This window comes from Dryobates pubescens, chromosome 6, assembly GCF_014839835.1.
Source record: "Dryobates pubescens isolate bDryPub1 chromosome 6, bDryPub1.pri, whole genome shotgun sequence".
Classification (NCBI taxonomy): domain Eukaryota; kingdom Metazoa; phylum Chordata; class Aves; order Piciformes; family Picidae; genus Dryobates; species Dryobates pubescens.
Genome location: NC_071617.1, coordinates 14,427,516 through 14,441,369, shown reverse-complemented (window position 1 = coordinate 14,441,369; position 13,854 = coordinate 14,427,516). Strand labels below are relative to the sequence as shown.

At 42.3% G+C, this 13,854-nt stretch overlaps 1 protein-coding gene across 2 annotated transcripts in view; it reads right to left on the bottom strand.

Annotated features, from left to right (window-relative positions):
• The window catches only part of ARFGEF3 (ARFGEF family member 3), a 98,654-nt gene that overhangs the window by 12,254 nt on the left and 72,546 nt on the right, over positions 1 to 13,854 (bottom strand). For both annotated transcript variants that reach the window (XM_009901044.2, XM_054162640.1), the window contains 8 exons: positions 12,972 to 13,105; positions 11,388 to 11,533; positions 10,986 to 11,165; positions 10,465 to 10,609; positions 9,261 to 9,383; positions 7,292 to 7,395; positions 3,709 to 3,853; positions 482 to 610 (listed from right to left, as the gene is read on the bottom strand). In XM_009901044.2, the coding sequence (XP_009899346.2) occupies positions 482 to 610; positions 3,709 to 3,853; positions 7,292 to 7,395; positions 9,261 to 9,383; positions 10,465 to 10,609; positions 10,986 to 11,165; positions 11,388 to 11,533; positions 12,972 to 13,105 (1,106 nt within the window). The remainder of the gene's footprint in view (positions 1 to 481; positions 611 to 3,708; positions 3,854 to 7,291; positions 7,396 to 9,260; positions 9,384 to 10,464; positions 10,610 to 10,985; positions 11,166 to 11,387; positions 11,534 to 12,971; positions 13,106 to 13,854) is intronic.

Below are 13,854 nucleotides of genomic sequence, written 5' to 3'. Positions count from 1 at the left end.
CTATGTGCACAGTAAATTTGCTCAGTTGTTCCAAGCTTGAGGCCAGGGGTGGTGCAAAAGAAAGCAGCTTCTGAGGTGAGAGGGGAAAACAGTTTTGATCCACTTGTGAGACAGTCTATGAACTTTTAGCCAACAGCTTGCCTGCTGTCTTTCCCAACAGGTCTACAGGACTACATAATTTTCTTTTTCTATTTCCTGGACACCAGGCAAGTATTTTCTGTGGCTAGGACATCAGTAGAGTACCACACCTCTTTATTTGTGCAATAGCACTGTGTTCAACATACTCTTATAAGGTGCCTTTATCAACTGAGAATAATGCACTAACTGGAACAACTGCTCATGCTTTAAGAAAATCCCTCTCTGCTGGGAAGCATCTCTGTGCCATTCTAGCACAAGTAAAACATTACAGAAGTGATTTAGGATTCTGAGAGGCTTGGGTCAGGGCTCTACTAGCTCCCATCTCATCAAGCCCTTTCTTTACCAGGTGTCTTGGCAACATCCCTCAGCAATTCAAAGAGCAGATCCAAAGTAGGAGGCTGGTGCTGACGGGGACAGTTGGATATGGCAATTGTTAATTCTTCCAGGAGGATAATCCAGACATTGATAAGGCCTGCAAGTAAGGAAACAAAATTATAAGCTGTGAATGAGACGCTGGGTTGGCTGCAGGTGGAACTTGCCCTCCAGAAAGTCATGGAGGCTGAGAAATTAATTAACTCAAAAGATCATGGGTGCTTGCACACTTTCTGTTGCTGTGCAATGACTGCAGGTAACAGCAATTTTTGAAATGATGGTCTCCGCTTCAGTTGGTTTTAAGGTTGTATTTTGTCCCATCCTTCTTCCTCCACATACACTTTGTCCTTATCTTCTTTCTTAATTACTCCCATTAGTCCAGTCTCTTTAACCTTGGGGGGTTGTTTTTGTTTGTTCTAATGGAACATTTGACACATCTCCCTAGCATTATAAATGCTTCTCGAAATGGATTGCACTGATTTGGGTTATGCGTTCAGGTAAGGATCCTACAGTGATCAGCCATAATTTAACTGGCGCTCTGGTTGGTGCCCTGAAGAGAACAGTAATAACGCCTCATGAAGCGTCATCAGGCTACCTCACATGGTTACATGGTCACAGAAAGAAGAATATTAAATGTGGACATGGCAGAGCTGGACAACTACCAGAAGAGCAGTTAGTTAGGATAATACAGGCAGTACTATGAGTTCATCCCTACATTAGCTAACATATATCCCACAATGTTTGGGTGATACAAATAGTTTTCAATACAATTTTGAAGACAGTTAGGAATGGCTTCCCTTTAATTTTTCACAAGCCATGATTTAGTCATGTGGTCTGTGGTGATGGGTTGTACTTGATGATCTTTGAGGTCTCTTCCAACCTTGGTGATTCTGTGAAGTACTTGCTAGTTCCCTATGACATTATGGATGACTAACTAGAAGGATCTTGCATGTTATGCTCAGAATGCTCCTGCATCTATAGTGATATTCTTGAGTTAGGGCTACTGAAAAGGCTTTATTAGCCTAATATGGATTTTACTTTAGCTTACTAGTAAGTCCATCTTCTCTGATAGTGGTAGCCATGCTCATGCCTGCTGGACAATTACGTTCCAAAAGCAACAAAAAAATGCTGCAAGGGAACCTTAAGATGCACCAAGTTTGCTGACTGCAGGAGTCTTCCTGAGAATCAAGGAAAAAACAGTGACATCATTACTTACTTAGTGGGTTGATTATTTATTCACACTCCTTCTACAGGGCAGTATGTACAGGTTGGGGAGGAATTTCAACCCACCACATTTGGAGTCATACAGTCTTTAACAGTATCTCTAGATAAGGAAATAGCACAAATACAGAGCCTCTTCAGAACAGTAGGCAGGTGGTACTCACCTGAAGTGGGGAGACCCTAGGTCAAGTCCTAAGCCTGACTCAGTGACTTGGGTCTCCCACCCCCCAGGTGAACATTCTAATATCTCCAGAGAGGGAAAAAAAACAACCAACCAAACACAGAAAGATGAAAGCAAAAGTATTTAAAAAACCCCAAAACCCTAGGACTCATGGTTTGCTTTATGGAGAGAGTAGTTTTTCACTCTTTAATAAAGAGTAGCAGTGGAACAGAACAAAGCATGTGATGGAAGAGCCTAGATGAAAGTAGGTATCAAAAGTCATTCTGGTGAGGCATGGGAATGAAATGCATGGGAGTCAGCCTCCTTTCTGCCGGCTTGGAGCTGGCTCTTGAGAGGCAGCCAGGTTGGGACATCTCAGAGTTCAGATACTCAAGTGACTGTATTGCTTCAAAGGGCCATCCTGAGTCCAAAAGCAGTAAACCTACATTCCTGTACCACTTGGCTCCACGCAAATCCAGTTCAAATACTTGATTAATCCACAGCCCATATAAGTCACACAAATAATTGGGAGACAAATGTTGCTTGTTTTTCTGGAGGCTGGAGCACTTTTTATGCACCTTAGAAATGCACTCCTTGGTTCAATAAAGCACAGAAATTGGTTTAGAAAGCTTGTTTAAATATGTTTCCAAACTCTAACTCAACACTGATATTTTTGTCTGTTAAAGGTAGGCTTGCCAATACCAGCCTTAAAAGGCTTTCACTCCTTACTTCAGCTGTGGACTAGAAAGTATTTTTGTGCTATTTCTCAGAAAATAGAATAGAATAGAACAGAATAGGACAGAATAGAACAGAACAGAACAGAATAGAATAGAATAGAATTAACCAGGTTGGAAAAGACCTTTGAGATTATCAAGTCCAACCTATCACCCAACACCATCTCATCAACTAAACCATGGCACCAAGCACCCAATCCAATCTCTTCCTAAACACCCTCAGTGATGGTGACTCCACCACCTCCCTGGGCATCACATTCCAAAGGCTAATCACTCTTTCTATGAAGAACTTCTTCCTAACATCCAGCATAAACCTACACTGGTGCATCTTGAGACTGTGTCCTCTTGTTCTGGTGCTGGTTGCCTGGGAAAAGAGACCAACCCCTACCTGGCTACAACCTCCCTTCAGGTAGTTGTGGACAGCAATGAGCCTCCTCTTCTCCAGGCTAAGCAATCCCAGCTCCCTCAGCCTCTCCTCACAGGGCTTGTGCTCCAAACCCCACCCCAGCTTTGTTGCCCTTCTCTGGACAGGTTCATATAGGTTATTATGAATATCAGGATAACTAATTACTATTATTTTGTCCCAGGAGAGGAGTTGTATTTTTCTCATATGTGAGCTGTATTTTTTAACATAAAGATAAGTAACATGACATAGAATACATAGAATAGAATACATAGAATAAACCAGGTTGGAAGAGACCTTCAAGATCATCGTGTCCAACCCATCAACCAATCCAACACCACCCAAGCAACTAACCCACGGCACCAAGCACCCCATCAAGTCTTCTCCTGAAAACCTCCAGTGATGGCGACTCTACCACCTCCCCAGGCAGCCCATTCCAATGGGCAATCACTCTTTCTGTATAGAACTTTTTCCTAACATCCAGCCTGAACCTCCCCTGGCGCAGCCTGAGACTGTGTCCTCTTGTTCTGACCTAAACTTCCACGCTCTGTGCATGCATGTGCATGTGTAGACAACAGAGAGACAGTAAACTATGAAGCTTTTCTCCTTCATTTTGCTTTCAGCAGTATGTAAAATGGACAGTGACAAGAGGAAGAAGTTGTTTGATTAATTCCACTTACCAGTGTCATCATCAAAGTCAGAAAGGATGCACTCCATGCCATCCTCACTGCTGGCTGACTGCTCCTGCACTCTCCGGGGCAAGTTAACCAGCCGGCCACCGAGGAAGATGGGCTTCAAGGGCATTTTATAGATTTTGGCTAACAACTTGGCAGGAAGGAGAGAGGGAAAAACAAACAAGAAGATAAATATACATGGGAAAGTCTGTACATCACAGAATATCACAGAATTAACCAGGTTGGAAAAGACCTTCAAGATCGTCAAGTTCAACCTGTCATCCAACACCGTCTAATCAACTAAACCGTGGCACTAAGTGCCTCAGCCAGTCTCTTTTTAAACACCTCCAGGGATGGTGACTCCACCACCTCCCTGGGCAGCACATTCCAATGGCCAATCACGCTTTCTGTGAAAAATGTCTTCCTAACATCCAGCCTAAACTGCAAAATTGTTTTAGAAGCATATAATTGTTGGGATTGGAGAGGACCTTAAGGGTCATCCAGTTCTAACCACCCATGGGCAGGGACATCTCACACTAGATCAGGTTGCCCAGAGCCACATCCAGCCTGGCCTTAAAAACTCCCAGGGAGGAGGCTTCCACCACCTCCCTGGGCAAACCCATTTCTTTCTTTTTTTTTTTTTTTCATTCCCCCTAGTCCTATCATTAGCTGACAGCCTAGAAGTCCCTCACCCGCCCCATTTTCCCCCTTTCCCCCCTCAAAACCCAGAGCACCTGGGCTCTATTGGAGTTTCCTCCCACCCCAGGTGTGGCCACTTGGCCCTCCCCACCCACTCCCCTTTTTAATCCCCACCAGGAAAGGCAGAAGCCCCAAGCTGAGCCCATCTGGGCTGAGGGATCCTCCTCTCATTGCTGGTGAGTGCCCTTGGTGCACACTGGGTGATGGTGGTGGTGACAACAAAGGCCGGGGGGCCCGGTGGCCCCCCGGTTAGGTAGGGCAATGATTGATGACTACTCCAGTATCATCCATGGGTGCTGTCTGGGCTTCCTTACTGGGGCTGAGCTCCTCTGTGTGGTATCTTGCCTGGTGAGGATCTTGCCCCTGGCTCTGGGATGGGTGCAAAAATGGTGGTGGTGGAGCAGGAGCTGTTTAGTCATATGATATTGTGCTAATTACAGTATTTTTACCTGGAGGCCCGTTGAGTCTGTTCTCTTTATTCAATAAATCTATGCTTTTGTACCTCATTTACAGACCATTTATTCCCCCTCACTGCTTCCTTTCAGATATAAGGAAAGGAGGGGGAAAAAAAGCAATAAGCATATCTGGAAAATGCATTCACTTATCAATCAACTCTAAACAGGAAGCCCTCAGGAAGAGGGGACGGTTGGAAAGTGAGAATCACAACCCACCTAAACAACTAACCCATGGCACCAAGCACCCTATCAAGTCTCCTCCTGAACACCTCCAATGATGGTGACTCCACCACCTCCCCAGGCAGCCCATTCCAATGGGCAATCACTCTCTCTGTATGGAACTTCTTCCTAACATCCAGCCTAAACCTCCCCTGGTGCTGCCTGAGACTGTGTCTTCTTGTTCTGTTATGACATACAACATAGGTATGGAAAATAAAATCAAAGCTATGAAAGCAGTATAATATCAGCATTTCTTCTGTTCATCCAGCAACACAAGTAGAGGCCAGAAGTTGTCTGTTCTTCTTTACAAGGAGAGACTGAGGGAGCTGGGGCTCTTTAACTTGGAGAGAAGGAGACTAAGGGGTGACCTCATTCATGTTTATAAATATATAAAGGCTGAGTGCCAAGAAGATGGAGCCAGGCTCTTCTCAGTGATGCCCAACGACAGGATAAGGGGCAATGGGGGGGAGCTGAGGCATAGGAAGCTCTATGGAAAGATGAGGAAAATTTTTTTCCCTGTGAGGGTGCCAGAACACTGGAACAGGGTGCCCAGGGGGGCTGTGCAGTCTCCCTCTCTGGAGATACTCAAGATCTGCCTGGATGTGTTCCTGTGTGATCTGGTATAGGTGATCCTGCTCTGGCAGCGGGGTTGGACTAGATGATCTCTCGAGGTCCCTTCCAGCCCCTAACATTCTGTGATTTTACCAGGCCTCTCTAAAGAAAACCACATCTTTGCAATACATGGACATGATTTCTTTTTAGTGTAACAAAGTGAAAGTGGCTGGTTCTTTTAAGGAGGAGAAAATATTTCTGCCTCACTGTGGACTGGGATTTGTAAGGATGAGGCAGAGTGATGTGAGGCACATAGTGTTTAGATAGAATACACATCAAACAGAGATATTCATTATGGGATTTTTTAGGTGAACAAATGTTCTAGTTTGACATGGGTGCCTTTAAAAACTGTAAGGTTACAGACCTCCAGGATGTCCAGAGAGTCCAGTCCAGTTTGTGGACACAGGAAATGATGTTATTTCATTCCCAGGGTCCCTGCAGCCCTATAAAATTGGCTTCAGAATTAGTTTCTGTATCTTTTCTCCCTTCTGCCTGCTCTCTATGGTGGGAGTCCTTATCTGGTAACATGGGGGAGTAGCAGAGGCCTGATTAATCTGTCCTGTGCAATTTTGGCCTGTTTAGGCCTAATGGAAGGGAGGCAATGCAGGGGGGAAAGGAGCACTGGGGCTTATGGTTTAGTCTGTTTGGGGGAAGGTTTCTGGGGGGTTTCATATATCCTGTGTATGTATTAGGTGTTAAGGATTCATGTATTCTGTACTTTTCTGTATATTTTTGAATATAATTCTGCATTTCTCTCCAATTCAATGAGAGCATTTGATTTTACTCATATGGGGGTGTAGAATTATATCTGTCTGCTCTTTAAACAAAGACAGTAAGATAGCAAGTAGAGTTTCTTATGGCTGCTGTTTATTATTCTGAGCTGCCTTACTCTTTCCTTCTTCTCTTTGTACTGGATCTACTCACTGTCTCTGAATTTAGACATTAAGTCATTTCAGCTATGGTAATATCTTTCACTATGCATTTGTATTGTACCTGTTAAACGTAGCCTGGGGCTAACAAAAAGACCTGCAGGTGCTACAGAAATACAAACAGTATTATAAAATCAGGCAGACCCCATCCTATTAACCCTGGATAATAACCTGTGCTGTGTGCTAGGAGATTACAGAAAACATGCCAGCATTCTAATTGTTAGAGATCTGCCCTGAGCTTCAGATATGTCTTCACAGAAGAGATAAGATGCTGATGCATTTTAGAGGGTGTAACCTCTTGTTCTTCTTGAGATCAGAGAATTCTCAGGGTGGGTTGTTGGTTTTGTTTTGTTTCCTTCATTCCCAATACTCTTTACAGTAGTTGTTTAAAGATGAATGAGTGTAGCTTTGAGTATGTTACTACTCTGTTTTGAGCATTCACATTTTCCCACATGCTTCTTGGGTCTGACTTTGGTTTTCCCACTTGTTAGCTGGCCTAGAAGGTCTGACCTTCCATCACATCACCACTCTCTCTCTGGCAATGCAGGTTATTACTGCAGACTTACCACAGATTCTGCTGTGTTTGTGCAAACCATCTAACCATTGATGCAAAGCCTGGAGGTTAGAACTGTTTCCTAGACCAGGTTAGCACCTGTGAAAGATTGTTCATCATACCTGAGAACATCTCCTGAGGTAATCAAGCGCGGGAAGGCACAAGTCTGTAGATGCAGATCCTGATCCTGGCACACAGTCACCCATCTCCTTACAATCTACTTCCCCTAGGGGATAGGAAAGGCAGCATTGGGAAGGACAGAAGAGACAAACTCCATGACTTTAGCTTTCCTTTTTCGTTCAGTTGTGGCCTAGTGTATGAAGAGAATCTGGCAAACATCTTTAGTTTGATCGTATTAGATGACAACCAGATGATTCTCTTACAAACCATACAGTAACGCTAGTCACAGATTATACATGGAGCATAAATGCTTTAATATACACATGTCTGCTTAAGAACTCTTTACTCAAGTCTTTGGGAGTTCTTATAGTCATACCTTACAGCCATCTGTCATAGTCACTTCATCTCTCTCCATGGGTGTATGAATTATTTTCTCAATTGATATACTCATTTTTTATCTATGAATTTGCACTCCAGAGCCCTGAAAAAGTCTTCTACCACAAGTTCTTCCTCTCAGTTTACTCCTAAATACAGCATTTCCCCATACAGTATTTCCCCATGCTGTCTAATTCAAGTGTCAAGGTCCTACAGTTCCAACTGTATACCCCCAGGCCCTAGTGTCTCAGTATTGCAGGTTATTACTAACACTGTGTCATCAGCAGACTCCTGCTTTTAGGTCAGCTTCACTAAGCATATTAAATAAGCAGATCAGTCCCAAGGCATCCTGCTGTAGAGCTTCTCCCTAAGTAACTCCATTCACTCTATTGTCCCTGTCTGTGCAATCTCTTTCCTCTCCCTCTCAGTGGTCTGCCCACCCCAGAATACTTGGCTCATAGCCATTTTTCCAGTTTGGCCAACTACTTCCCATTCAGTGTCAAATCCGAAGCTTTACTAAATGCCTCTATACATTAACATTTTATTGCTTTAAAAGCTCTTCCTCTCATAACCCCCCCATGAGAAATACGAAATCATGTTATTAAATCCTGCTTCATGCTCCTTTCACTACACTTAGTGCCTTTGGTTTTTTAATGCTCTTAACTATTGTCTCCAGAATGTATTTTAAAGCCTTGTCTGCTACTGAGATCAGCCAAGCCAAGGAGTGAAATTTGAATCCTTTAGTTTTATGTTACAATGCACATACATTTGCTATTGCTCAGTACCAAAACATCCCAAAGTCCTACTACCTTTAATACAAAAGAGAGACTTTGCTTTTTGACATGTAACCTACTTGACATAAACTTAGCAAAATAAGGAACCTAAAAAAAAATACAAGACAGGCTTTTTAAGTTCTCTGAATGAAACATGAGTTCCCTCTGCTGGTACTGAGTATGCAAGTTTCATTGTCTTTTGTAGTAATAATGACAACTTTGGTCTGTCATCACAAGCTGAATTCTTCCCTCATCTAAACAGCTTCATAAGAGAAAAGTTAACATTATAGACCAAAGATATGCTGCAGTTAGGTGGTTCATACAAATGAAAGGGAGTTGCTTACAGCCCCAGATACCTCTGTGAATATACATATTAAAAAAGCACCTAATTTTACCCATCATTAGAAGTTTTGCAATTCACATAAGTAAAAACAATAAACCAAAATCACTGCCATAGTTCAGTGAAGAGTGTCAAACTGTAATGATCAAAGCCAGCCAGAGGACACGGACATGGGGGCAGAATGACCCAACGTCTGTTACTGTTGTTCTGAAGTTTGGTAAAGCACCACAGTTACTCAGCAGGGTCATCCTGACTCCAATGGTCTCCACTGCTGTGACAACTTGAATTGATAGTGTTTAAAATATTTCTGGAATAATCCCTTAGTCTTGATTTCATTTTTCAAAGCATTCTGGACTCGTTTTCTTCACTGCCCCTCTCTCCCCTCCCATACTATATATAACATAACTGAATTTTCCTTTTCTGCACACTCAAGTTTGACAGCTCATGACTTAATAGGATAAAAGGAAAAATGCAAATAATTACCCAGTCCTTTGACAAACTTCATAAGGCACATAATATAACTGGTGGCAGCATTGGCAAAGACTTGGATGCTGTCTGTGTTTAAAAATGCTTCAAAGACATCAAACACGGGAGCCTGGCGTTTCCCTGCAAGAACAAGAAGATGAGAACTCTTCTCCACCTCCTTTAAATGTGATTTTTCCAACAGTTTTTCAACAACTTAACCGAATCTGTATTCTAGGCAGAGACAGAAGGGATCGTAGGAGTAAGGTCTCCTGCTCCTGAGGTAACTTGTGCTGCCCTTCATAGGAATTAACACCGAATCCTTCCGTTACCTTTGGTATGAAAGATGCCGGCTTATGCATGCTCACGTGGTAGGAGGAGATTTGAGCTCTTGAACCCTGCCTAGTAGCCAACACATCTCTTTGGTGGAGGTTTGTGGTTTAGGTCTTGATAACTGCCAAGATGACAGCACTTGTGGAAAACTATTCAGACTATACAGTAATGAAACAGTCTTGCTTCTCCTAACTAGATTATCAGCCATCAAAATTGATCATAACAGATCTGAAAGACAAAATCTAGGAAGAAAACCATATCCCTTCCATGTGACTTGTAACATTTTAAAACACCTTCTAGTGGGGGCAAAAGAACAGGTTAAAGAGATCTTCCCATATTACCCAGTTTCCACACAAGCAGGCATCTCTGGGAGGGATGCAGAATCATTCTTGCAGCAAATATGGTTAGTAATTGCACTCACAATTTGAATTCAGCCTTGTGCCTGGACCAGCTCTTGCCTGGAATATCACACTAAGTTACCTTGATGTACAGTAGCAATAGGTTTCACATAGTAAGAAAGACAGTTCACATGAGACATGGTGGTTGCTTACAGTGTGCTTTCCTTTCTCTAGCAGGACAGGAGCTCAGCCAAGCTAACTCCTACACTACAGTGTTGCTCAAAAATATTCAAGGAGGTTTGAAACTTTCCTTTCTCATTCTACTCATCTGTCAGAATCTAAAGGATAAAAAGTCAGAACAATACCTCTGCATTTCTTCCTACCCCAAGTAGTAAACCAGATACTTCAGTATGGTTGTGGAGTATTGCAGTGGCAGTGCTACTCGCCACTGTTCAGATAGGGCACTGAAGTATACTGAGTTAGTTACTGTGTTCCCAAGAATAAGACAAGGCAACAAAAGCACATATGAAACAGCCAGTACAGTAAGTCCTTACCCATAGAGTATTCTCCTACAAGGTACTCTTTAACCTCTGATTTGCTGCTGCTGTGCACTGTTTCCAGGGCACTGAACAGAGGTCTCCATCCTGACTGGATCTGAGTAGAACACATTTCCACCAGCTCTCCTATAGAGGTGACCACCTGCAGACAGCAGGTGAGGTTAGAAGAATAAAACCAAAACCCAGAACTGATACATAGATAGACCTTCAGAAGCAATGAAGCTGGCATTAAACACATTCTTAGATGTCACTGTGTCAGTCTACATTATTATATTATGTTTTTTACATAATAGAGAAATGTAATTTACTTGTTTTAAAGCCAAGTGTACTGTCCTGGTGTTCTACCACAATGCTGGTTTAGAGAGGCAGAGCCTTCCTGATTCTTTGAAGGCGATTAAGGGACACCATTTGAAGGGCATTTGGAAAACTCTTAAAATGGGCAAAGGTACACTCTGGAGACCATCCTTCATATGGACATGGTAGGCCTGCTATAGACACCTTGATCAGGGCCGACTTGCCTGGTCTTGGACATCTTCATCACATAGCTCCAGCTGCATTATATGCTCAAATGGGCGGAAAAGTGCCTCATTAAAGTGAAAATGAGCAGGCTCATTCCAGTCTGTCAGCACTTCAGTGAGGATGTCGTGGATGAAGGAGACAGCCTTCCGAGACACGTGTCTCTCCTTATGACAGGCAGCCTGCAGGCAAAGGAGGAAAGTTAAGAGTTTGTCCAAGCAAAAAAATTGCTTTTAGTGAGACACTTTCACAGGAAGTAGGTTCTTCATGTTGTTGAACCCTAAAACCAACCTCACCACTAATGTGACTAGGGACTTCTGCAATGAAAATGGGAGAGTACTGCCATGGAAACAGATGACAGACTCTGAGCTGCTTGAAGTCCTATTTTCTCCCCCCATTCCTACCTCTACAAGGTGAGGTGCAACCAGGCTCCAGCAGCGCATGAGGTGAAGCAAAGGGCGAGATTTACTCCTCACAATTCTGAGCATGGCATCACCAAGTCGGAACAAGTGAAGTGCACTTCTTCTGTCCTGGGTTGATTTTACTTCACCTGCATGAAAGTACAAGGAAATAAATAGAAGCTAAGCATCAGCAGCTCCTCCATCACTAGATGTCTACATTGGAATTTGAACCAGGTTAGAAATTATTAATACTAAGTCAGGGGATGGGGAGAAGGGTGGAGAGAAGAAGAATAAAAGGCATCTACATAAAACACAGCCTATGCCTGTGCAGGTTAGAAGAACAGGAGACTCACCCAAGTTTTAAGAACAACTGTTTGGCTTTTTTTTTCTCCAAACATTTTAAAAACAGAGGCTTGGAGAAATAGTACAGAAAAGTAAAAATAGCAGCTGCAAAAACCTTTGAGGACATCTACAGGAAAGAATATAAACTGCAACTTATTTCCTTGCATTTATCAAGCTAAGGATAGAAAGCAGGGAACGTGAGAAAATTCTTTTGTGTTCCCCAGCCAGTAATGGTTATTATTTCCTATTGAAAGGGATTCATCTGTTGCTTTCAGAGCATTTGCAAAGACATTTCATTCTCTCATTTAAAACACGTTGATGCTTTTAGCTCTAATGAAAGATGTAACTGGGGGCACACCAACTTTAATACACATATATATTTTAACAGTTCAATTAATTGCTCTGCTCTAATTTTAGTGTCATTATTACCAACTACTGTTGATCGGCTGCTACATAAATGATAAAAGGATCACTGTTTACCAAAAATAAAATGTCTACTGTTGAAGTCTGGACGTAAGCAAGAGCAGAAAATGAAGAACTTGAAGTGTCACATTGAGAAAATGACAAGTAGCACTTCAGGGAGAGGACACACTGATTAAATCTGAGATGTATAGCAGATAAAATCCACATCAGCCATGGGACAGAACAGAACCTTTATGACTAATAGAACTTCTAAAGGCACACTACCAATTTAAGTGAGGTATTTTCCTTTGGGTCTAATCCTTCTGCTGTATTTGAGACAGTGATGGAAATGACACTTTACAGGCTTTGTACTCTAAGGTATATGCTCCATTCTGTTGGGGAAAAGCAAGCAGGACAAATCCCACTGCTGTATTTAACATTATTTTCTGAACACTGAGATTATCACACTATCAAACGTCTAACCTGAATCTTAACTTGTCATTCACCTGAGTTTAGTTACTGGATTGGGCCTTAAAATGGAGCTGTGATTAAATATGTGTAGATAACTAACACCTGTAAAGTCCAAGAAGCAAATGAATGTCCCCTGAAGTGTTTCATAACAGGTGTGCATGTGGTCCCTGCCCCCAAAAAAGTGCTCAACCTTTTCTAAAGATTTTTAATTGCTCCTACAGAAAGATTTTATTAGACTAAATACTGTGGTTTAGTTATACCTTGAAATTTCAATTAGCAAAATGAGACCTGCAAGGATAAAAAGTAAGTTCTGTAAACAGTACAGCTGTACACGAAACACAGAAGTGTGGGGGGGATCTTGAGGCAATTTACCTGGCATTGCTAGGGAATAATCGACTGTGTCTGTGACTGAATGGAAAAGTTGGGACTGAGAAGCCTTCTTGAGTTGGTAAAGGAAGCCTGCCAATGCCACCAAGTTTAACTTGTCAGCAGCATCTTCAAAGAGCCTGTGAGCAAGAGAACAGAATCTAATTGAAAAATTCATGAGATGAAGGCTTAAATGTGTATGTAAGAGCCCTTATCTGCACATGGCTGCTGTGTGTTGCCTCTGGTGACACACTGTGCTGTTGAGGGCTTCTTCATTTATACAGTGCTACAGACTTTGGGCCAGAAGCTTTAATAATTGGAAGGTGGAAAGTAGGGTGGTGCTATAGGACCAACCAGAACCCTTCCAAGATTCAAATGTGCTACTAAAACAAAAAAGTCTCTTTGCCATTACTGTACCTTAGTGTTATATGCAGTTCATGAACCAGTAATCAAAAATCCCAGTGATAATGTGCTCAAGCCACACAACACATATTATCATAGCTTCGCTGCCTTCAGAGTTACACCAGTTTGCTCCACCTGAATTTACAGGCTCTTACATGAAAAAGATTAATTCAAGTCTTAGATCTGAAGTTTCTGGATCTGAGTCACTATTTTGGAACATAAACAAGAGTTATTTTTAGCTGTAATGAATGAGCTCATAAGAGTTAAAATCTGTACCCTTAAACAAACCAATAAACATGCTTACATAGGCAGTGGGTTCCAGAGAGATTACAGTGGAATTTCATGTGGTGCAGCCACAACTTGATACAAACACAATTTGCTGACACTGCCTTTCATAAAAAGCTTTCAAGTCCTAGGAAACTGAAGATTGAGTCCTAATAACATTCACACTGAAGGAGAAGTGCAGAAATCCAATCTGCATCATTAA